The following is a 19,322-nucleotide window of genomic DNA, read 5'->3' as shown; positions in this document are numbered from 1 at the left end:
ATAATTTCGAATTTCAAATTATTTCGAGTTTTGTTATTTTTAGGCCCTAAATGCAAATAATAAATGTCTGCTCAAAAATTTGAGTACTCGGTAAAAATTCTTTTTGCCTGTTCCAATAAAATATTTTCAAAAAATTTTATGTATACAATAAAAATATAGTTTATCTTCACAAAAATTTCTGATCACAATTGCAATACAATTGTAATTACACAAACAGGTGATTACACTTTGGATTACTTTACAAATTTACCAATTTATAAACTATTACGAATTTCACAAAAATTGAATTTCAATCACAAAAGTTTGAAGTTTTTTTTGCTCCATATACAAAATGCATAAAATTTTTCATTTGAAAATAAAATAAAAAATGCCTTAAACACTGCCATTCAAATACATTCGTTCATTCTAAATAAAACAATATACTATATATAAATGTCCAAAATTGTTAACATCGTATAAGATTTCCAGTAGAAAACGAGCATTGTCAAAATGATCAAATTTTCCAGTTGTCTACAAGTGACAATTTGACAACTGAAGAAAAAAATCTAAAATTTTCCATCATTTTAACAATAATCTTTTTCTCAAATATAAAACTGTCAAGAATTTACTATACTATAGAAGCAAGAAATCAATTTTTCTTAGGATAAATCTTTTTTTAAAAAATAATTTCCTAATCGTAACTATAATAAAAATTAATCTGTAACTTTTTTTATACACGAGTCTAGTCCAAAATTAATACTAAAAATTGATTAAAAAAAATTAACAGCATTACAAGAATAAAAAAAGCAGAAATAATTGCCAGAGAGTAAAAATTCAAAAAAATGGAAAAAATTTGAGTTCACAAATTTTTGATGATAAAAACATTTTTTTTAAAAATCAATTTATAGTATTAGATTTTGAGAAAGAATGCCATAAGTGATTTTTATCTTAAAGTTTTTAAAATAATTAAACTTGAAAAAAATTCGAAATAACGAAAATTCCTTATCATCGAAAAAGCAAAAGTGCATTCTGATTTTAAATCTGAATGTGACAAAAGAATTATTTTCAAAAATCAGGCCTCGGAGCAAAAAAAGTGGTTTTAGTCGATTAAAGACTGAACAAAATTTAAAAAGTCGAATATTTAAAAAAATTTTAGTTTATTTTTCACACAAAAATTTTTATTTTGTATTTCCTTGACTTTTCATACTGATCTCTAAATTCAATTCTTCAAAAATTAAATATTTTTGTTAAATAGAAATATTTAAGTTATTATTTATTTTTTCAAGGGAATTACAATTTTAAAGTTTCAATTATTTAAACATTCTAAAATTTATTTATTTCTAAAAATAAACATTGAAATCCTTCCAAAAATGATTATTTTCCAAAAAAATTAACAATAATTCTTTTCTAAATCAATTATGTTTAATAATTTTTCTAAGAATTCAATTATTTAAATTCAAAAGTTCCATTTTTTATAAATGTAAAGTTCTTTTTAAAGTTATTAAGGTAAATTATCAAAAATGTATATAAAAAATATTCAAAATAATTAAATTAAAAAAAATTCTTTAAAATTAGCGATTTAAAATATTATTAAATAATTTTTGAATAAGAATACATTTTTTAATTAAATTTCATTGAAAATTTTAAAAATAATTGTAATTAAAAAACATTTTTGCCAATAATTGAATTTTTAAAAGAAATTTAATAAAATATATTAAAAAATTATAAAGTTTTTAAAGAATTTTAAGTGCAATGTTCTTTAACAATAATTGAAATTCTTAAAAAAATTTTTAGACAATTCAATATTTTTCAAAATTTTAATTAAAAATAATTTTTCTCTTCAAAATTTTAATAATAATTCTAAATTTTTTTATAAAATTTCATAAATTTTTCAATTGTACGTAATTGGGAAGTTTTCCAATAATTGTAATTTAGTACAATTTTTTGCAAATAATTTTTCCAAAATTTTAATTATAATTCTAAAAAATAGATTTAAAACATTTTAAAGTAATAATTTTTACTAGATATTTGAATTTTTTACAAATATGTAATTAATAATATTAAAAATAAATAATTTTTAAAAAAATTATAAAAAAATTTTAATGAAATTAAATAAAAATGAATTATTTTCAATGAATCAAAAATTAATTTTGAAATATTTGACTAAAGTTATTTTTTACATTATAAGAATGGAAGTAATTTGCATTTTAAATTTTATACAAGAAAAGTGTACTGAAAAAAGATTTATTTCATTAAAATAACCGATTTTTTTGAAAGTAAGTAAAAAAGTAATCTTTTTTTGAAAATAAGTCAAAAAAGTAATTTTTTTTAAAATTAGTGTAAAAAAAGTCCAAAAAATCGAACTACATATCCGAGGCCTGAAAAATAAAATTGCTTATAACAGTAAAATTAATAATAAAAAAGTAAAATAGCTTTTGGTGTATTTCAAATTATTAAGATCATTAAAGTGAAAGTAATAATTTTTGACTCAATTTAAAAATTCTTTCTTTTTAGTTCAAAGGTTTACAAACCCTTGGCCCCCTATTTAAATTGCTCTTGTGATTTTAATACTGTGTTTACTAGAGTTTACGATCTAGATGAATAAAAAAAAAAATCTCCAAGTGTTAACGAGTTTTTCTTAAATATTGATAATCAAATTGCGCGTCATCAACAGCGCTGAGGCGAGAAACTGTAATCATCACATACGTTAACTCTAATTAAAATAAATACTATTAGTATTTCTTATTCAAAAAGGAAGTTGTCTTATCATTATAAAATATGTATAAACGCACCGTTTTTTTTCTCAATATACTAGCATTCCTACGCCTTCTTTCTACCAGTATACAAGGATCACATGACTTTTTTTTCTTGTAGAAAAGTCAATATATCTAAGTCGCTACACTATATGTAGAAACCTAGTCAGATTAACTTTCGTCTATGTAGAAATAATAATTTTTAAAAATAGATTTATTTCTTTGTTTTTTTTTCTTTTTTGCAGAAATCAAACTGATAAAATTATATATCTTTTTGGTAACAAAATAAACTCATTTTTACTTAACGATTTAAAAAAAAATTTCAATAATTTCATGGCATTTATGAAATAAAATGGCTACACGAACAAAAATCCTAACAAGATTTTTTCTTTCTTTTTCAAGCGACACGATTCCGTTCCACAGATGTCGAGTCGCGATAACAACTCGGTAAAACTTTACTGTAAATTTAATTGTTTAGTTCATAGTTGCAAAAATATGTGCTGCATTGAGCAGAATATTGTGTAATTACACAAGTATTTTGTGTATTCGTTGAATACAACAAGACCTAAGTTATACGCTTCTCGCTTGGCAATACTTTTTTTTCTTTAAAAAATAAATCTACCCCAAATTTTAGAGATCTTTAATTATAAGACCGAAAAAATGTAATGCAAATGTAATGCAAACAACCGAACAGTTAAAAATTGTTTTCTTTTTTGGATATGAAAGTGCACCTGAGAAAGTAAAAAAATTTACTTTTTATAATTAGATCTCTATCCTATTTTTTTTGGACTCTAAAAACTAACCGTAGCACTTTTTTCAGTTTCAGTCACTTTTTTTTTTTTTTTTTTTGCAGAAATCTCGACTCGAGTCGCTTAAGCGCTAGAGCATTATAGATTACCTGACATTTTCCATAATCAGGAAAATTGAATTTGGTTGAATAAATATTAACTATACAGTTAAGAAGCTTTCAATTCTCTGTCGGCATTCGCTAGTGTCAGAGCCCCTACAAGAGCAACAAGTGTCCGATCCAGCCAGGTTATTGGATTTGGATAAAGAAGACCTCCTTCGTAGAAACCCAGATGACCACCGTGAGCCAATTCAACGTACAAGGAACTTGGGTGACTAGCTGAAATTTTTAAAATTACAATTATTTTTATAATTATAAATTATTTTTTGATTTTTAAACAGAATAAATTATTAATACAGTGGATAATAAAATTAATATCTTACCAGCAAAATCTTTGATGGAATTAAGCAACATTTCAGGAACAATTGGATCATCGACAGCATTAATGAACACCATTGGTGTTGCAATATTGTCAAGATAATATTGAGAACTACTCCATTTGTAGAGATCCTTCACAGATCTAAAATTGTGCACCTTCGGAAAAAATTAATCGATTAGTTCAATAATGATATTAATTAATCAGGCTTCGCGTTTGTTAATGTCCCTAAAGTTTAAAAACGTTCAAATGAAAAAAATATATTTTCTATTTCAATTATTCCAAAATAGTAATTTTGGAATAATTGAAATAGAAAATATATTTTGTTCATACTAAAATGGAAAATACTGTAAATTAAATATTCATTCAGTTATAATAATCAATGTTTTTAATACACAAAATAATTTTATAAAGAAACACAAATAAAAAGAAGTAAAAAAAAAGTAGCAAAAAGTAACTTTAAGAGTGAAGACAAGCAATAAAAAAAGTAGCTATCAAAAAGTTAAATTTCAGAACTGAAATACAAAAAGAATTATTTTATAATGAATATTAACTTTTTTCCTTATTATTATTTACTTCAGATCGAAATTTTTGTAAAATTTAATTATTTTCCAAATTTTTAGACTGAATTCTTAAAAAATACGATTATATAATTAAAAATATATTTAAAAAGGAAAAAAATCAAATTCTTTAAACAATTATTACAAAAGAAATTAAAAACTAACTTCTTCAATTAATTTTGGAATTTTAAAATAAAATTATTCATTAAAAATATTTTATAAATCCATACCTAATAATTTCTTGATTGTTCTTAAAAAATTTAATTATTTTAAATAAATTCAATTTCATATTCAAAGGTTGCTGGACATAAAAATTCAGAGTTTTCTCATGAAAAATTGTAATAAAATTTTTTTGAAAATAGTTGAAGAAAATAATTTTAAAAAATTGAAGTAGGAAATTTTCTCAAATTTTATCAAAATAAATTTTATATTTCAAAGAATTTTATTTTTTCAATTTAACAAATTATTTTCAAATATTGTATTTTTTGAAGAATTGTAACTAAAAATTTGTAAAATAATTATATGTATTTTACAAAAAATTTTGTATTTAAATTAATTCAATTCTCGTTGAATTGTTTAATAAGAATTCATTTGAAAAAGAATTTCAGTTAAAATTTGAGAAAATATTTCAAGAATTGGAAAAATTGCAGTTAATTTTCAGAAATAATTAAATTTTAAAACGTTTTACATTGAAAGTATTTTTAAATTTTAATTCCTGATAGACAAAAAAATAACAAATAAGTATTCAAATATTTATTAAACAAAAATTAATTAAATTTCAAAAATTTTATTTATAAAATCAGAAAAATGATGTTAGTCGTAAATAAAAAATTTTTTAAATTGTTAAATTCCCGAAAATAATTTTAAAAAATTGAAAAAATAGGAAATTTTCTCAAAAATTCAATAAAATAAATTTTACATTTCAAAGAATTTTAATTCTTCACTTTAGAAAATTATTTCTAAATATTATTCTATTTTTTGAAGAATTGAAAATAAAAATTTTGTAAATAATTACAGCGTACAAAAATTGTTGTATTTAAATAATTTAATTATCGTTGAATTGCAATAAGAATATTTATTTAAAAATAAATTTCAGCTAAAATTTTAAAAAATAATTGAATATTAGAATATTTAATATTCAATTATTTTTAAAAATTTTAACTGAAATTATTTTATCAGGAATTTTAAGAAATAATTAAATTTTAGACTTTTAATAATTGATATCTCTTCAACATTTTGATCGCCTTAAAAGTATAATATTATTTAAATGTTTATTTAAAAAAATATGATCAATATATTATTTTCCTTTAAAAATTCTTAGAGTTTTGAGTAACTTTATTCAGAACTTCGAAAAAATAAGTGATTGTTGGGAAAATTGCAATTTTAATTTTTAGAAATAGTTAAATTTCCAAAGGTCGCAATAATTGAAATTATTTGAAATTTCAATTAAAATAAATAAGTTTTTAAATATTTGTTGAACAACATTTTTAAAAGATTTTTGAAGTTTTGAATAATTTAATGTAGAAATTCTAAAAAATGAGGTTTTTGAAAAATTGTAATTAAAATTTTTTTGAAGGTAGAAAAAATTAGAAAATTAGAATTTCCGAAAATAATTTTAAAAATTGAGATAATCAAAAGTTTTTGTCAAATTTTATTGAAATAGTTTTTATGTTTGAAAGAATGCAAGAAATTACGAACCTTTCTTGTATAAGCTTCATCCAATTCAGGTAAAGTTGCGGCTGAAACGATGTCTTTCTCAATTAAACCATGTCTCTGCTTCACGTCTTCGGATAGAAGAACGTGTTTATGTTTTAGTATGATATTTTTAACAGATTCTGTCATGACATACAGATAAAAACGTCTAAAATTTTGCCAGTTTAATAAAAACTTTGAACCTCTGCAAAAAAAAAGAAAAAACGTGCAATTAGTTACAATAATTGTCAATTTTACTTAAATTCTTCTTCTATTCTATTCTTTGTTAAATAAAATTTAATAAAAACTTTGAACTTCTGCAAAAAAAGAAAGAAATGTTCAGTTAGTTACAATAATTGTCAATTTTGCTTAAATTTTTCTTCTATTTTGTTAAATAAAATTTTTTGAAAATGATTTTAATTTCAATAAATTTTTAATTAAAAAATTTGTAATTACTTACTCAATGGCGTTATAACCCTGACAAACAGAAATGCCACCAATGATATGTGACATTTTATTAGAGCCTCTTTCACCCATGTATTTAGTTACTAAATTTCCACCTAAACTAAAACCTATACAAACTATTTGTGTTGCTGGATGTTTTTCTATCAAGTTCTGAAGCATTACGTGATAATCATCCGTATGACCTGAAAGGACAAAAATTTTATTATTTTAATTCAATATTTAAATACCATTCACATTTTACTTTTACGAATTTTTTTATTTAATTGAATATTAAAAAAAATGTAATATTAATTAGTAATCAATAAATCTTTTTCGCTGTTAAATTTAAATACTATTTAATTAATTATATTTAATTTAGGGCGACATTTTATTTACCGTATGTAAATATTCTAGGTGCAGTAACTTTTACACTAGAAAGAGCACCGACATGGTTAAGTACAGCGCATCTATAACCGTGACATTGAACAAAGTGTACAAATGTTCGTATGTAGACACTTTCCGAACTATTTCCTATTCCTGGACAAATTGCAATTGTCACGTCATCTGAAACGAGAAATATTTTATTATCCAAACATTCGAGTTCATTACAACTTTGCAAAAACAACTGTTAACAATAATATTGCGAATTTTACAGAAATTAATATTTTTCAAACAAAATTAAGAATAAAACAGTTTGTTTTTCAGCAAATTAATAAATTTTTAGAATTGTATAAAATATTAAATAATTCATTTAGTAAATATTTTCTCTCTTTCAATTTTTTATTTAAGCAAAGCAAACTTTTGCTCACTAAAATATGAGACACAAAAAAAATTATTTTTTAATGTTCCTAAAGTTTCGAACGTTCAAATGAAAGAGGATATTTTTATTACGTCTTTGATCAAAATTTCATTATAATAAAATTTTGATTTTTTATAGTTAGACAATTAATTTGTAACTAAATTTTCGATTATAATTTTTTTCCTTTTAGTCTTGTATTTTAAAAAAATATTGAAATATTTCGTTTGAACGTTCAAAACTTTAGACGGTGATTTTTTTTGGTATTATACTTATCTCTTTTACATCATTTTAAGAGAGTTGCCACAAAAAGTTTATTTTTTCCCTGACTCCAAAAAGAAAAATACTGTCTTTTCTCCTGACTACAAAGAATATTCTGATTCATTCTAAAAATGAGTGAATAGCAAAAGATTCAAACTTGGAACCATTCGAAATAAAATAATTCATAAGAATTGCTACTGTTTAGCTAATTTATTGCTAATACTGAAACTTTTCCAAAAATAATTTTTAAGATTTCAATTCAATTATTTTCTAGAGTTTTTAATTAAAATTCTTTATTTTATTTTATTGATTTCTTACTAAATTAATTATTTTAATTAATTTTGGAGAAAATTCTTTGAGAATTCAATTATTCGGAGAAAAAAAATTCACACCTAAAATAATTCTAAAATCTAATGATTTACAATTCAATTTTACAAAATTTCGATTTTTCCAAATGTTTTCTGTCAAATATTCAAAAATTCAGCTAATCCAGAAAAAATGTAACGTTTTCTATGAAAATTTGTGCTGGTTTAAAAATTTATAAAGCAAGCAAAAAAAATTTAAGATGAAATCTTATTTTTCAATCTCTAATGTTGCTAGACACAAAAATCAAGAACTTTTCTATGAATTTTAAAAATTAAATATTTTTCCGATACTTCTGTTAAAATTTCTCTTGACTTTTCTCAAAATTCCCTGATTTTTCTGACCTGTGGCACTCCTGTTCAGTATAAAAAAAATGTAAAACTTGGACTTTTAGGAAAAATTGAAACACTTTGGAAAAAAATGGAAAGAAATCGCTAGTTTCTCGCTAAATATGAGAGTAAAAAAGTCGACGCAGTGTTGAGATTCGTATCATTTTTCAGTACCTTCATGACCAGTAGTTAAAGGTTCGTAGAGGTCATATGTTAAAGTGGTCTCATCTGGCAAACCAATGTAAACTCGCTCTCCAATAGGCCACGGACATCGCACTCTTCCGATTATGCTATGAACAATTGTTTGCACGTGTCCACTAAAGCCCCACAATCTGGTTGGTTTGTAGCTGCAAAAATAAAAAACAAAAATTAAATTAAATTATAAAATATAGCATATGGTAATTAAAACAGGTCGGCTTTGATTTCAACTAATAATTTTAAGTAGAATATAATTTAATTTTCAATACATAATGTTCAATTACACTTATAGAGTACTTTTACGACAAAGCATAAAATAATAGAGTTATTCGAAAATTATTTTCATTACAGGGATGAAAGCCTTTTTTTATTTAATTTAATTTTCGTTCATTTAAATGTTCAAAATTTTTGTTAAAAATATAATTTTTTTAATTTTTCTCTAAATTACTGTTTTTTTAATCACTTCAATTTTTTTCTGTTAATTATTTCTGTCTTTATTTTTTCTCTGCAACTTTTCTAAATTTCGAATTAGCATTTATGTTGAAACACTACACCGAATAAAACGTTTTCAATTTTACAAGATTCCTCTTCTTTTAAATTAAAAATGAAATACGTAAAATAAGTAATTTTCTTAAAATAAGGAATTTTCTTCTCACTTTGAAATTTTATTTTTTTCAGTGAATTTTTGTTTTAAAATTCCATAAATTTTACTATATTTGAAGCAAATTTCAGTAAAAATTATAGTAAAATTTATTGCGAACTTTTACTATTTCGAAATAACAATTCTTTATAAAAATTAGAAATATTTGCTTCAGAAGCCGGAAAATTTACTCTATAAAAATAAATAATATATGAATAATAATTTCTAAGTTTAAAAACTCTGAAAAAATAATATAAAACGAAGTTTAAGTTTCAAAAAACTAAACTTTTTCCAAAGTTTGCAAAAAGACGAAGTTGAAGTCCACAACGTTGATCAACGTTGTGGACTTCAACTTGGTGCAAAAAGTGGAAATTTTTTTTCTGTATTAGTAGAATTAAAAGATTATGTTCCTAATATTATGAACGTATGCAAATGTAGATAAATAAATTTTGTACCTCTCTGATTTTAATTACGTAAATGTTAATTAATTATTGTTTTTCTAGAGGTAAAATTTGAGTTTTTAATTTTTATTTTAATCAGTAATTTCTGAAAAATAGTGTTAATAACAAGAATTTAGTGCATTTAGACGTTCAAAACATTGTTGATTATTAAAAATTTTTTAATTTACAAAAAAATGACAATGTTTGTAAGTTTTTTTTTAAAAATAATTATTAAAAAGAAATTTTTTAAATATATTTAAATAAATTTTTTAAAAAGGGGGGAAAGGGGAGTATATTCATGATTTCAGGTGTTTTATAGTGAATTTGATTAATTTAGGGGAATAAAAAAGTGGATTAGATAAAAAAGGGGGACTAACTGTAATGCCTGTCATTGTAGTTTAATTTTAAAGTAATTTGATGATGCTGAAGACTGCAACGTTTTTAACACGTTTTATAAAAAAAAAATTAAAAGAATTTTTTTTTCGACTTAATTCATCTCTAATTTTTAAGACATTAATTTCTTGCAGTTACACCTAAAAATAATTAAAATTTGAAATCAAAATAATAAACACAGTTTCATTATTTTTTCGTTTTCGTTTATGATCCACAAATTTTGAACGTTCAAATGAATTAAATTATTTTTTTTCTAAAAACATTTTCAGAAATTACTGATTGTACGAAAAAAAACATAATTTTTGCATTCAGAATCTTTATAATTATAAAGTTTTGAACATTGAGGCCAAATTATTGCAATAAACGTTTAATTTCCAGAAGAATTATAAATATTTCGGTCATTTGAATGTTCAGAACTTTATGGGAGCATAGAAACGTTGCGGACTTCAACCTCATTATAAGTAATGTAATTCTAATTTTAATTTAATCTCTCGACAAGAGGAGTAGATGCTATGAGAAAATTAACAATTTCAAAAATATGCAACAGAATAAAAAATGAGTTTTTCAATTAAAAAGGCAAATTGACGAATTACTACAATATTTCCTTAAATTGCAAAATTTGAACAGCAACAAAATGAGAATTTTCGTATATAAAAATTTTTTCTCGCAATTTAATTTTCATTCCTGTTATAATCGTGTAATATGTGGTTAATTTCACGAGTACATATCTCATAAGGCATTTTTTTAAGAGACCACGTGTTCGTGTAAGCAAGAGAATATAATCAAAGAAAACTCGTTTTCGTCAAGGTCTAGGTCAGTAAAGTTGATCAATCCTTACACTTGACTGCCTATTCCTTATACTTCTATTCGCAGGCATAATACTTTATTCACACACAAATTTACACAAGGAAACATGTGTGTGCGTGCTCCCTTCACATTTTTTAAGTCTCTACTTGAAAATTCACCAAGTTCCATTAAAGAAATCGATTCCGAACTTTTACGTATGTAGTATTATCAAAAACTAGTTTTACATATATATATTAATAATGTAAAAATATCTTTTACTCGTTTTGCATGTTAAAAGAAAATTGATTAGTTTACTGCGATATTTATACAAAAAAAAAAAAATTGTTTTACTATATAATTAGTGGGAAATAAATTATTAATTTATTATCTTTCAAATATAAAAGGACAAGTTATTGTTTACTAGAAAATTTAACAAATTTATTTTATGGATATTTAATTTGAATTTAGTTCACGGAAATATTGACTTTATTCTAATTTAATATTCTTTTATAAATATTTTATCTTAATGATTATTTTTGCGGGGTTAACCTACTTTCATTATCGGAATTAAAAAAAAAAATTTTTAATAATACCAGACCTCTTGTTTTTGTTAAATTCATTATAGACTAAGGGAAAATAGTTATTAAATTTTGTGGACTTATTTTACTATTTAGAGATAATTTAGAAAAAATTTCGCTTCAAAAAGCAAAATTTTATTTCATTTCATTTAATTTCTTTTATAAAAATTCTTCTTTCAAAAATTTTCAGGTTCAAAATGAACGAAATTTCTTTTTCAAAATCAAATTCTTATTATAGACAGTAATTGAATTTAAATTGCAATTTTAAAATTGAAATCAAAATTTTAGATCGGAAATTTAAAGTTAAATTGGCATTTTTAAAAAATTTTTTTCATGATTAAATATTTGAAAATTTGAAATTGAAGTTGAATTTTAAATTGAAAACTTGACTTGATAGGAAATAATGAAATTGAATTAAAATTGAAATTTTTAAATTAGAACTCAAAGTTTAAAATGAAAATTTTAATTTAAATTGAAAATTTTCTAAAATTTCTTTTGATGATTAAATATTTGAAAATTTAAAAATTAAAACTGAAATTAAATTCTTAATTAAAAATTTAAAACGTTTGAAAATTTAAAAAATTGTAATTTTAATTGAACATTTTTTGTTTTGATTAAATATTCTTGAAATTTTAAAATAATTGAAATTTAATTTTAAATTAAAAATTTCATACGATGATTAAATATATTTGAAGATTGAAAATTTAAATTGAATTTTGAATTTTAAATTAAAAATTTTTTTAATTTTAATTTTAATTAAAAATTTTATATGATGATTAAATATATTTGAAAATTGAAAATTTAAATTGAATTTTGAATCAAAAATTTACCTTGATAGAAAATTTTTAAATAGCAAATTTCAAAAATTTTGAATAATTAAATTTAAATTAAACACTTTATATACTTTTGTATGATGATAAAATATTTGAAATTGAAATTGAAATTTTTAATCGAAAATTTCGAAAATTTTTATTTTTATTGACATAGAAATTTAATTTTCAATTGAAAATTTGACTTGAATTGGAATTTTTAAATTAAAAATTTGTATTGAAAATTTCAAACATTTTTATTTAACAATAAAATTGAAATTGAACTTTTAATTGAAAACTGGAATTGAAATTGAATATTGAGTTGAAAATTTGAATTAATTAAATATTTTTCTTTTGAAAATTTGAATTTATTGAATATTTAAAACATTTTAATTTAAATTGAAAAATTGTTTGAAAATTCTTATGATTATTAAATATTTGAAATTGAAGTTTTAATTGACAATTTAAATTGATTGGAAATTTGAATTGATTTAAAATTTTTAAATTGAAAATTTGTATTAAAAATTTCAAACATTTTTATTTAACATTACAATTGAAATTTAACTTTTAATTAAAAACTTGAATTAAAATTGAATATTGAGTTAAAAATTTGAATTAATTAAATATTTTGTTGTTGAAAATTTTAATTTATTGAATATTTATAACACTTTAATTTAAATTGAAAAATTGGTTGAAAAGTCTTATGATTATTAAATATTTGAAATTGATTTTTAATTCACAATTTAAATTAATTAGAAATTTGAATTGATTTAAAAATTTCAAATTGAAAATTTGTATTGAAAATTTCAAACATTTTTATTTAACATTAAAATTGAAATTGAATTTTTAATTGAATATTGAGTTGAAAATTTGAACTAATTATATATTTTGTTATTGAAAATTGGAATTTATTGAATATTTAAAACATTTTAATTTAAATTGAAAAAATGTTTGGAAATTCTTATGATGATTATTAAATATTTGAAATTGAAGTTTTAATTGTCAATTTAAATTAATTGAAAATTTAAATTGATTGAAATTTTTGAAATTGTAAATTTGAATAGACAATTTTGAAATTGAATTTTTAATGGTGAATTTTAATTGAAAATTTTTAAAATCTAAATTTTAATTGAAATTTTGTTATTTTTTGATATTGAATTTTTAATTGTAAATTTTAATTGAAATTGTTTTCTTATTTGAAATTGAAACTGAATTTTTATCTGACAATTAAAATTGATGCAACACTCTAATATTAAAAATTTTTTGAAATTAATTAAAAATTTCTTATAAAATTAATAAATTTTCGCTTTTTAAGAAAGATTTTCGTTCGCTTTCCATAAATTGAAAACTTCTTATAAAATTTGCCATTTATCGTCCTTCAGTGCACAATAAATAAAATTCTCTATAATTGGTAAAAAAAAATATCGAAAACATTTTTTTTTATATAAAACAGATAAATTTCATTTCCAACAATCCAAACAAAGCAATCAATTATTACATAACTTTAGTAGAATAAAATTTATTATTTAAAATTTGTTATCTTTAACTCCGGAAATAATTATCAACATAACGTTCACCAATTTATATATATATTATTTCCTGATAAAAATTCAATTTCTTTAGAAAAAGAAAAAAAATCCCTTAAAAAAGCAATTGATTTTCGATGAAAAGTATTTATAACAATATATTTCAAGGCAGTTTATTTTTCTTCAACTAAAATTAAATACAATTATAAATTGACGCTTCAATGAATTAGTTTCTTCAGTTTTCTAGAAGGAAAAATACAAAACTATTTTTATCTTTCTTGAACAGATGTGACTAATTTATCAAATTACTCTTTCCTATAATTGGACAAAAGAGTCTATTGATTTGCTAATAAATGATTAAATTTTCTAAAATGAACTATTTCACTCGGTGTCATCGTTTTAAAAAGTTGAGTCATGAATTTTTTTTTATTGAAGATAATAAAATATAGGTTTGTAATATTAATAACCGGTTTTTTAAAAATAAATTTTTAAACTATGGAAGAAATTATATTGGCAGAAGAGAAATTAACATTTTTTCAATATACTGTATTAATAATATTTTGCTATCCTAAGTAATTTTTTAAAAAATATTTCAACGCGCAAATAAACGAATATTTTTTCTATTTAAATATTTTCAAACTAAACTAAACTAAACTTTTAATTTTAATTACTTTTCTTTTTTTTACAGCAATTTTTAAAAATTATTTAAGCAGAAATCCGCAAAACTTTTTGCGAATAATAACGAATCCTTGAAGGAAATTGCTTTTTAATGTCTGTAAAAAAAATACGCCTATTTTTATTGTAGAAATGAAAATTATATCATTGAAGATAAATTTCCTGCAAACTAAAATATAGTTATTTAACTCTTATCAAATAGTTTTAATCACTCGTACTAGAATAATAAAACCGTGAGTGCAATTTATTGATCTTTTAAAAAGCATTCAAAATTCCAAATGAAAAAATCGGAGAGAGAAAAAAATTGCAAAAGTTTGTATAAATGTATTAATTAAGACAAAGAAAGCAACTGAAAGTAAAGGACGTGTCCTTAATTTCGTTTGATGTGATCGGAGATTGTTGCTAATCGAATTGTTATGCAGGTCATACTACTTTGTATAATCTTCCGCTCTTCGATGCATTCTTTTACTTTATTACTCGGTCTATGGCATATTTTCTAACGCAGTTGAAAGTTTTAAATAGATTTATTTTTATTTAAGGAAGCTGAGTTATTAGGTGCATAAAATTTAAGTCCTTAGGTAAAATTTATAACCTAAATAAAAATTAAAAAAGAGAAGAACAAAAAGAAAACAAAAATAAAAAAAAGCAAAAACTTACATTTATTATAATATTTAAATTTAAACATAAATATAACGAATTTTTACATAAACAGCAGAATAGTTCAATTTTATTTGAACTACTTTTCTAACGAAATTTTTTTAATAATTAATAACCGTATCCTTGAAAAAATTATTAATTTTTAATCTCTATTGAGTCATAAAGTAAACCCAAGTTATAAGAAAAATAAATGTTTATATATATTTAAAGATATTAAATGATTCATTTTATGTGTACATAATCAAAATTCTTTGCTTATGTTCAAATAGTTGGAGAATCAAAAATCTCGGAAATTTGTTATCTATTCAAAATAATTTTTTTATTCAATATTATTGCACAATTTCTAAAATTGCTTTATTGGCGTTAACTTTATTACTGATTGTCAGATTTCTTTTATTTCTAAAGTTTCGAACCTTTTCGTATTTTTTAAAATTTAAGTACAATTAAGAAAATTAATTTAAGACAATTAAGAAATTAAATTAAAATAATTAAGAAATTTAAGTACATTATTTTTACAATTTTTTGTAATAAGTAAAAATTTAATTTCAAGAAGAAAAAAATAAATTTCATTCGTTTGAACATTCAGAACTTTTTTGAAAATATTTAAATAGAAAAAAATTCCGTTCAAAAACTTCATAAGGAAATGATTTTTTAGTGTTAAAAATTCTTTAAAATTCAAGGGGAGAATAAATACATACTTTATTATATTAAATTAATCATTTCCGCTGACCTAACAAATTTCTTCTAGACATTTGACCACAAAAAGAACGTGAAAGAAGATAAAAGATTGATTACAATAACAAAAAAAAGCAAATTAACAGCTATACAATAACTAATACATGAAATAAATTTTAACGTAATTTTCCTATTTAATTTTTTACAAGCAAATATTCAAGAATAAAAAATTTAAAAACGTACACTTATTATATTGGGATGGAGAGCAAATATTGTTGTGGTTATTAAAATATACATCTATTTTTGTAATTATCTAAAGGAATTCTTATAGGTTCATAAAATCTTTTTCTAGAAACGTTTTACGTAAGTGAATTTCGCTTTAAAGAAAATTTGCATCTACTCTACTCTGGAGCTCGTTTAGAATAAAAATTAAGATATATTAAGAAATTAAAGATTTAAAACAAAATCATCCAATATAGGTGAAATTTATATCGAAATATTTGCCTACTGCAACTTTCATGTTGTTTTACAATAGCTTGGAAAATCTTTTTAGAAAGTGTATATAAATTCTTTTTTTCATTCTTTAAAATTGCATACGAGGATTTAAAATAGGAATGCGGATGATCCCAAATTAGCTGATATCCCAAATGTTAAAACTTGATTGAATTACAATTAACTTAAAGTAAACAAGAATTTATTTAATATTGTAAGTTGTTATTCAAGAAAAATGCATAAATTTTAATGAATCGAAGATCAAATTCAAGAAAACAAATGTATCCATTTTTCGAGAAATGTCAGAAAAATATAGAATGATTCACGTCTAGAAAATATGTGTATATGCATAGATAAAGCTTTATTATCTTAAATTATTTGACAGAAACTTCGATAACGTAATTTTTTTCGCATTTAAACAATTGCGTCATAAAAAAGAAATTCGCCACTTTTTCTTTAATATTTCTAATCCAATTAAAATGAGAATAAGTTTATTCAAAGTATTTCTCCTACTGCAAAATAGAGTTGAAAATGTATAATAATGAAAAATCCTATGCGTAATAAAGAGATCTCTCCTCCACTCACAAGTCTCGGGATGTATTTTTAATGAGATAATCTAACCTACAAGCTCTATAATGTACAATAGATTTTTTCCTGTTTTTTAATTTCAAAACCTTTCAAACATTTCAAAGAAACAAAGATATATGAAATCTATTAATCATTTTCAAAAGTTCATCGAACTTTCTACAATCATTATGATAGATTTACTTTTCCATGTTATAGGGGCACATTAATTTAATGAATTCAATAAAAAAAAATAGAACCTAAAATGATAGGGTCGTTTTGGAAAAATTCCAGAAACTATTATATTTTCAAAACTGTCAAAAAAAAAAAATACTTACGGTTCTGTGATTACTGGAGCAATTTTCAGAACAGTTGTGAGAAATGATTGATCTTGACATATTAAAGCTGGTTTTTGTGCTGCACTGTTAACATTTAAAATTCTGAAAAGAATACAAAGAATCACGGCGAAAAGTGCAAGAAGAGCTGTTGACATTTTGGAAAACTCGTGTCTCACTTTTTGTACGTACAGTCCAACAGGGATGAATTTTTTTTATATATTTAGCCACACATGAATATACTGACACCAAGTTTTTTTATTTTAAAAATGTTATTTTCAATTATAAAAAAATTGAAAAACTTAGAAATTGACGCCGGTTAATTGCTGGGCGGGGTGCAACAAGCCTTTTAATTTCTGAGTTTTGAAAAATTACACAAATTTCAGAGAAATCAGAGAATCTGTGATCCATGAGGTAATTTGTTTCTTTTCTCTTCACAGCCACGCAGAGAAAAAGCACTTTATGTATTTACATTCGATTGTTTTATAATTCTGCCTTCTAAAATCACTTTTGTCATAGATATTCATTAGTAAAATGAATTAATACTTTAGAAAAATTAAATATATATATATATATAGTTTTAATGTCGACCCGAACTCTACGAGTCCTTAGAATAGAATGAAAACTGAGGAGCGAATGGCGCGAATGTATAACGACGAAACTAACCTCACTTTTTAAAAGAAAAGTCTATAATATTAGAATTTCCCTAATTTTTTTTTTGTTCCTAAAGAAAAATAGCATAATTACTTGCACTCATAAATTTATATGTTTATTATATACCTGTTCATTGAACGATTTTAAATTACAAAATTAGAGAAAATGACTTTTGCATACATTTCAATTTTTATAATTTACGTTAATTTACAGTACACTCTAGAATTCGTAACTCCAATTCGACTATTGTTATATATTTATTAATTTCAAAAATGTGTAATAAATACATTATTAAATAGTTTCTTAATTATTATTAATTTATTTACTAAAAAATGTTCCTTCACGGAAATATTTTCATAAAATTTTAATAAATAATTAAAAATAAATAGTTTTTAATTAATTTAAATATTAAAAATTTCGTACATTATTATTATTTCAATAATTACTAAACTAACAATTAAGTAGATAACGACATAGATAAAAATTAATATATAAAAAAATAAAAAACTAATCTAGGAACGACATTAAAATATTGAAATTAATAATTTTAATAATCAGAATAATTAAAAAAAAATATTTAATGGAAATAATTAAAAATATTTTCGAAAAATTAAAGATTATTTATAAAAGAATAATTTATTATGTATAAAATTATAACATTTTATTCTCATCACTTATAAACTTTTACAGGCATTTTCTTTTAAAGATATTAATTTATTCATAGAAATTGAAAAACAAAAACATTTCGATTTATATTCTAAATTTATTTAGAAATTAAATAAACATTAAATTACTTTAGAACATAAAGTTAAACAGTTTGTTTTTATTAATAAATAAGTATTTATCGATTAAATTTCGGTTGCATGGAAACTAACGATTTCGTTTTTTCGTTATAACGGAGAATCACATTAGACACGAATTAACGAGGTATAAATACACTTGGCACTTAAAAAATACATTAATACTAAACAAGGTAACGAATATTTTTTTTTTTTGAAATAATAAACAAATATTTGATCGTCGCAGATTGTTAATTTAAAATGCCAGCACCGGGAAAGACGAAAAAAAAGGCAAATGGAAAAACGAATGGCAAAAATGGAAAAACAGGAAATGGTGGGAAGAACAAACCCTCGAAGAAAACATCTCGAGGTGGTAAACGAAGTGGAGGAAAAGCAAGATTTACAATGGATATTTTTAATGAGGAAGTGATGGAAAACGCATATTACACTTGTCACAATATTATGGACGTTTTACGTTGTCGCGGATTTCCCTGGCCAGATGCGCAAAAGAAAAAGAAAAAAGGAAAGAAACGATAAAAAATTTTTGAACATATTGTGGTAATATAAACGAAAATACAAATATTTATCGAAACAATAAAAAATATTTTACGAAGTAATTATTAAATATGAATCTTGACAGTTATTCTAGTAAATTTAAAGCTCTTTTAATTTACGAAGCTTATTTAGTAGTAATATAAAAAATATATCTATATTTTAATTT

The 19,322-nt window shown here is 21.9% G+C and overlaps 2 protein-coding genes across 2 annotated transcripts; one reads left to right on the top strand and one right to left on the bottom strand.

Moving 5' to 3' along the window:
• Window positions 1-2,366: 2,366 nt before the first annotated feature.
• On the bottom strand, window positions 2,367-17,779 carry LOC122500648 (abhydrolase domain-containing protein 2). Its single transcript, XM_043609670.1, has 7 exons — window positions 17,172-17,779; window positions 8,575-8,747; window positions 7,048-7,215; window positions 6,668-6,854; window positions 6,214-6,412; window positions 3,963-4,113; window positions 2,367-3,858 (listed from the first exon to the last, which is right to left on the bottom strand). Exons 1-7 carry the CDS (start codon window positions 17,324-17,326, stop codon window positions 3,689-3,691), a joined length of 1,203 nt encoding a protein of 400 aa, XP_043465605.1. The 5' UTR covers window positions 17,327-17,779; the 3' UTR covers window positions 2,367-3,688.
• A 716-nt stretch (window positions 17,780-18,495) lies between these two features.
• On the top strand, window positions 18,496-19,193 carry LOC122500583 (small lysine-rich protein 1). Its single transcript, XM_043609579.1, has one exon. It carries the CDS (start codon window positions 18,863-18,865, stop codon window positions 19,136-19,138), a length of 276 nt encoding a protein of 91 aa, XP_043465514.1. The 5' UTR covers window positions 18,496-18,862; the 3' UTR covers window positions 19,139-19,193.
• Window positions 19,194-19,322: the final 129 nt, after the last annotated feature.

The sequence above is a fragment of the Leptopilina heterotoma genome, unplaced genomic scaffold (genome assembly GCF_015476425.1).
Source record: "Leptopilina heterotoma isolate Lh14 unplaced genomic scaffold, ASM1547642v1 Lhet_19, whole genome shotgun sequence".
NCBI classification, from domain to species: Eukaryota; Metazoa; Arthropoda; class Insecta; order Hymenoptera; family Figitidae; genus Leptopilina; species Leptopilina heterotoma.
Note: the sequence above shows the minus strand (reverse complement) of the source record. Positions and strands in the feature narration are given on the sequence as shown.

Coding starts and splice junctions, on each gene's coding strand:
- LOC122500648 (XM_043609670.1), bottom strand. CDS start 17,326: ATGTCAACAGCTCTTCTTGCACTTTTCGCCGTGATTCTTTGTATTCTT. Junction 8,748..17,171: donor GCTCCAGTAATCACAGAACC/GTAAGTATTTTT, acceptor TTATTTTTGCAG/CTACAAACCAACCAGATTGT. Junction 3,859..3,962: donor TTCCATCAAAGATTTTGCTG/GTAAGATATTAA, acceptor TAAAAATTTCAG/CTAGTCACCCAAGTTCCTTG.
- LOC122500583 (XM_043609579.1), top strand. CDS start 18,863: ATGCCAGCACCGGGAAAGACGAAAAAAAAGGCAAATGGAAAAACGAAT.